The sequence below is a fragment of the Rhinatrema bivittatum genome, chromosome 1 (assembly GCF_901001135.1).
Source record: "Rhinatrema bivittatum chromosome 1, aRhiBiv1.1, whole genome shotgun sequence".
NCBI lineage: Eukaryota > Metazoa > Chordata > Amphibia > Gymnophiona > Rhinatrematidae > Rhinatrema > Rhinatrema bivittatum.
Window position 1 is genome coordinate 78617783 of NC_042615.1, and position 6000 is coordinate 78623782.

The 6000-nt window shown below is 42.9% G+C and overlaps 1 protein-coding gene across 1 annotated transcript in view; it reads left to right on the forward strand.

Moving 5' to 3' along the window:
- Nucleotides 1–1930, forward strand: part of TMA16 (translation machinery associated 16 homolog) — a 105495-nt gene extending 103565 nt beyond the window's left edge. The window contains exon 7 of the mRNA XM_029618915.1: nt 1691–1930. Coding sequence (XP_029474775.1) covers nt 1691–1844 — 154 coding nt within the window. The 3' untranslated portion in view covers nt 1845–1930. The remainder of the gene's footprint in view (nt 1–1690) is intronic.
- Nucleotides 1931–6000: the final 4070 nt, after the last annotated feature.

The following is a 6000-nucleotide window of genomic DNA, read 5'->3' on the forward strand; positions in this document are numbered from 1 at the left end:
TGTGTGTGTGGGGGGTGGAAGTGTTATAATCTTTTTGCGGTCCCATCATAAGGTCGGGGCCAGCAGGCAGCAAAGCTCAAGGAGAGACCTTCAACTAGTTCATAAGAGAGTCTCCTGCTGCCTCCCGTGACAGATGTTGGTAAGACGCCAGGACTGGATTGAAAAGAGGCAGCAGAAGTGTTTCCCGTTCCAGGGGTGATGCAGGGAAGGGGGAATCGATCCCATACTGCATCGAGGATGCATCGAGTGGGGGGGAAAAAAAAAAAAGACAGGCCAATGGAGCTGCGGTAGGGGCCGGAGAAACAAAAGGAAGACCCATGGAGCTTCTGGGATAAAACCCCCAAAAAGTAGATCCATCGAGCCACGGTGGGAGTCAGAGAAACAAAAGTCAGGCCCATGGAGCCTCAGGGGAAAAAAAACCAAACAAAAGTGAACAAAGAGGCTCCCAGTCTGCCAGCAGAGCTGCTGCTGCAGGGCCTGGTATTGATCGCAGCAGGTATGGGACAGCTGCAATCAACACAAGTCATGTGACTGATCGGTCCACTGGGGCATGCCCGAAGCCCCGATAGGCCAATCCGCTTCTGTATATTCTATCAAAATTAAGGCAAACTAATAACAGTAAGAATAATCAGTTACTTGATCAGACTTTAGAGGCAAAGCCTACAAAAGCCTCTTCAAAGGCAAAGTGTTTTAAACATTTTCATAAGATCAAAACTGTACATGTCAATAAGGGCTTAGCACAGTAAAGAAAACAGAGCAAGTTAAGTGCTAAATTTGTTTCAAGAGAGAAACTACAAAAAGATTCAATAGTGTATTGATTCTTTGGACAATATTTCAATTTTTTCTAATGAATAATTTTTAAAACTTAAGGGCTTAAAAGCCCAGAGTCATATCCTTAGAAGTTTAATGTGTTTATGAGAGCAGTTTTGAACTAGAATGTTATAAAGGAAACCTGGGGAGGGGGTGGGGGGAAGAAAAAGAAATCAATCCTCATTTCCTTATCCATGTCCTATCCAGTACTTGCTTGCCAAGGTCAGTCAGGATAGATAGGATCAAAATGACGTGTGGCATGAAGCCACTCTCTCTCTTACCATGTAGTGAGCATTCTCTCAATGTCAGAAATTAAGAGCATTTTTCATGAAGGATTCTATATAACGTTCTACCATCTCGTGTCTGTTTTTAATGTAATGGTTTAACCCACTGGTGCTCTGAGTTTGACCTTTGAAAAGTAATAAATGCAATATAAGAATTAAAGTAATGCCTTGCATTCCCTTAGGCCATTTTTCACAAGAATTATAACTTTCTTTATCTCCTTGACATCAGACAAGGGTCCTGGTCTTTTTATTTAGGTCAAAATATGAAAGGCCTTCCATTTTCCTCCAGTCAGATTATTACTCATTCACCATGTTAACCCAGCAGGATGAACAGGGAGAAAAAATTGCCTGTCACTGTGGTTACTAAAGATGTCAGGCAGATAACAGGTACCCAAAATGAAATCAAGTTGGAGAAAAGGGGCATGTTTTGGCCCCCTTTGGCCAAAACATGTTGAAGCAAGTACATGTTGAACTGCCATTTATCCTGGTACTTGCCAATACAGTAGTGTGTGTGTGAATTTTGTTAATCTACTGTAATTCTTTCCTCGAGTTTTGTTCATTTTTTTGTAACTCATTGATTTCTTTATTTATGTAAGGGAATGGGATGTCGACCTGAAGAAGTTGCCAAATATTAAAATGAGAAAACTGTCTTCAGGAAGCGCAGTATCTAGTAAAGATCAAAAGTTGAACAATGATGGGTTGGAAGAGGACTCAATGGAAGAGAAAGATGAAGATGACTTTATGGTGTAGGAAATGGAAGGAGTACCCAGAGACATTTTTAATGAAGAAAAAAATCAACAGTGATTGCTTTTTAATTAAACTGGAAGGAAAGCTGATTATGGGAGTTTTGCACACTAAATCTTGTGATCTTATTCTGAGTTTTAAGCACTGCTGAACATTAGTAGTAAATGGTTTAGGCCTGGAGGGGCTCTACTCATCCCACAATTGGAAAGCTCATAATATTCCCAATTCAGTTTATGCACCATGGATCATTAGTTTCTGTCAGTGAAATGTGAAAGTAATTCCCTTAGTTTTAACACTTCTCAGTGGGATAGAAAGTAGCAGATGTTTCGATTTCTTGTGTGAGGTACTTGCCTGCAGGATTTTCTTTTTCTGTCTTGTAATAGAAATAGACAAGTAAATGACAGAATTACATTTCTACTTTCAATGAAATGTTGAAAAAATGGTACCTTGAGTATTCAGTTGTTCAGTTTTAGTGAAGGGGTGAGAGAGAAACACTAGCACTACTAATTACAAATATACTGTATGTAGCAGGGTAAAGAACATGTCAACATGACAGGAATGCATTTAGAGAGAGGATACTTTTTCACCACCTCCCTAAAACTGAATCACTGATTATACTCAAGCTAACATTTTTCAGCATGTGGTGGAGCTATCCTGAAGGATGAAAGATGAAGGAAAAAGAAGGAAGACGGGAAGATTATAAAAAATAGAAATATTAGCACTACTTGTTACAAATATACTATATGCAGCAGGGCAAAAACATGTGAGCATGAACAGAAATGCATTTAGAGAGAGGATACTTTGTTTTTGGTTCATTTTTTAATTTTCCTTCCCCTTTCCCTCATGGTCCCACCTTCCAAGGTAGCTCAACTACACATGCTCTATATCAGAGTACACAGGCAAGCAGAGCGAATCTTTCAAGATGATAGCTGCCATTTTAGTGCCATGTGCTGCTGCTAGATATTGATAACGATGCACATATCCTTTGACCTTTCAGAGCAGTGCATGACATTTGAGCATGTTGTAGAAGCCAAGTGCATATCCTGAGTGAAACCAGGCAGGAAAATCTTTGAATGATTGAACTGCTTTGTTCCTAGATATATGATGTCAACTGCCTGTAACTCTGCCCACTGTGGAGAAAAGATGATGGTCTTAACAGAAGTGCTTCTAGAAACCATCCAAATTTTCTTTCTGCACCCAAAAATAAACAGCATCCCCAAAGAATGATGATAAGGCTGGGGGTCTTAATTATATATATATATATATTTTTTTATTTTTTTTTAATCGGTGGCTTCAGCATATGACAGGGGCCCCTCCCCCCAGTGCTTTGAAAATAGATGCATACGTAAAGAATCAGATTCAAAATCCTATTTCAGTAAGCTGTCTTGGAGAGTTGTGTATTTTGTACATTTAATGGAATAATTCAGACAGCAAAATACAGAGTTATGAAAATTGGGTCTATGATTTGGTCAGCAAACTAGTGGTAGAAATTAAATAAAACACACTGTGGATATTTTATTTAAATATTCTCCTAGGACAAGCAGGATTGTAGTCCTCACAGATGGAGTGACATCATCAGATGGAGCCCGGCATGGAAAACTTTTGTCAAAATTTCTAGAACTTTGACTGGCACACTGAGCATGTCACCATCCACGTGTCCATGTGGGGTCCCTCTTCAGTCTCTCTTTTTCTGTGAAGTAGTTGCCTTGTGGTAGTGGAGCTCTTCTCTGAGTCCATTTTCAAACTTTTTTCCAGGTCGTTTTTGATGTTTTCAGCGCAGAGTCCCTCATTTTTGGTTGGTGCCATCCAGCATGTGATAGGTGTTTGAAAATGTTCCCTTTGTGCGGTCGATTCCCGAGTCACCTCTCATTAACCAACAGCCATTGACCGCTTGCCGGCTATTTTTCATGGCATCGTCCGTTTTTCTCCAATGCCACCAGTGTCCGTGGACCATGTCAATTAACAATCCACATGAGGTCTGTATCCTCTGCCTGGGGGCATTGCATGATGTCCGAGGCTGCCGTCCGTATGACCAGATAACCCCCAAAGGCCTTCATGCTTAGCTGGATAAGATGGAAAAGCTTTTTGCCAGAAAATCTGATCATTTATTCTGGCATCGAGAGCGTTGACACCTAGAGGCCAGGGGGAGCCGTTAGATATGCCGTCCCTCTTTATCCCTCTGGTGGGTCCCTTTCATGAGAAAGGAGCCGGAGATAGGACTTCTCCGGTATCGTCACATTCAAGGACTTCAGGATCTTCACCTTCCTCGACTCCAGGGAAAGTCCAAGCTGAACAGCGAGGGGCGTCCCGCAAGCACCGTCACAGGTCGCCATCAGCACACGGCTCTGGAACCAGTGCAGCATCGGTGGCATCCGTGCAGCCACAGAAGCACCCCCGTGGGGAAGAGGCACCCTCCTCTATCAGACCCAGGAGTCCAAAGTGTTCCCTATTGGTTGCGGCACTGAGCACCGAGGCTTCTCGGGACTCTAGTGATACCTTCTCCATCCGTCCTAACTTCAGCAGATTTTCAGAAGGAGTTGGACCACAGGGTTCAGCAGGCAATGCTCCGAACCCTACAGGGTATTAAGCCTGCACAGGTCCCCGTGCCGGGGCCTGTGCTATCTCTTGATGCCCATACTCGAGCGTCTAGATGTTCTTTTGGGTGTACTTCCAACGCAGCTGGTGCCCGGGGGACCATTGGTTCCCCGGCGGCCACTGATGCCCTCCAGAGCGATTCTATTGGGTTCTCTGAAGAGGAAGAACCCATGTTGCCAACGGTGTCCTAGGTGCCTTTAGTGTCACGGCTGGAGTTTCCCAATCCTGTTTCTGGACCATGGGGGATCTTGGTAACCCTCCATGCCCCCAGTGCCCTCCATGCCTTCGATGCTAAAACAGAGTGGTTTGGGCAGGGACCTTCCACAACAGCCCCCGCGGGACCTTAGCAAGAATCTTCCTCGGAGCACTCAGACAACTTTCTTTCCAAGCTGTCTCCCTGGATAAAAGGCATCGATCTCCCCCGGAGGATCTTTCCTTTGCGGGCTTTGTCTGGGCTATGGCAGAGGCCATCCCATTCCAGCTCCTCACTGAAGAGAATGCTCGACACAAAATGCTGGAGGTGCTCCAGTTTGTTGATGCCCCAAAGAAGATAGTGGCTGACCTAGTCCATGAAATCTTCAAGGAAGTATGCTATTGCTCTTTTTCACACACTGGTTCTTAAACGTTGATTGTTTTATTGTGTGTGATCTCTGTTTCACAGTCTGCTTGGACTGTATCTGTATGGTGCAGATGGGGGTTAGATGGGGGGGATAAGCCAGCATGGTAGTGTTCTCCGTATGTTTGGTGAGAGTTAAATAAGGGGGGTGGATGGGATGAGGTATAGAGATGGGAGGGATTTACTTGGATATGACAGATTCCACACTGTTTTTCTCTCAACTATGTTCACATTTTACTCTCTTTTCTTGTCAAAGTCGAAAGTCATGTCGTTGGAGGTCTCAGCTGGGAGGACCTCTGCTGCATCTAAAACTGGTTTGTCTCATTCTCTTGATTTGTCTCATGTTATCTCTCTAGTAATGTCACTGGATTAATCACTTGGAATGTTTGTGGGATAAATTCATCTATCAACAGGGCTAAGATTCACTCTCTTCTCAAGTGGAAGAGAGTGAATATTGCATTTCTACAACAATATACACCACCTTTTTTTAGAGGTTCCTCATCTCTCAAAAAATTCTAGATACCCCCGGACCTGCGGTCGTCCAGCTCTTCCACAGAACACCCGAATTACCAGAACTACACGTCAACAACAACATCCAGTCAATCCTTGGCAGTAACCACCGGAAAGGAAGGTCTGATTTTCAATTTGTCTTCTCGTACAATATCCAGTTCTGAATTGAACATTTTGGAAAAAGGACTTTCATTCATTCCAATGTGTCGTTTCAATCCTTTCGATATACAAGTTCATTTATATAAGTTCTTTCGTTTACTTAAATTGAAATTGTTTTTTTTGAATTCTGTGTTCTCTTCTGATAATTCTATCATGGTTAATAAATCTAGATGGATCCCTCCTGGCCCTATTGATCCTGTTCTCTTAACTTTTGAAAAAATGATTCAATTAGACATTGATAAATGTGGTTTTGGGCCCCGTCATGTTCATTTTAACACCACA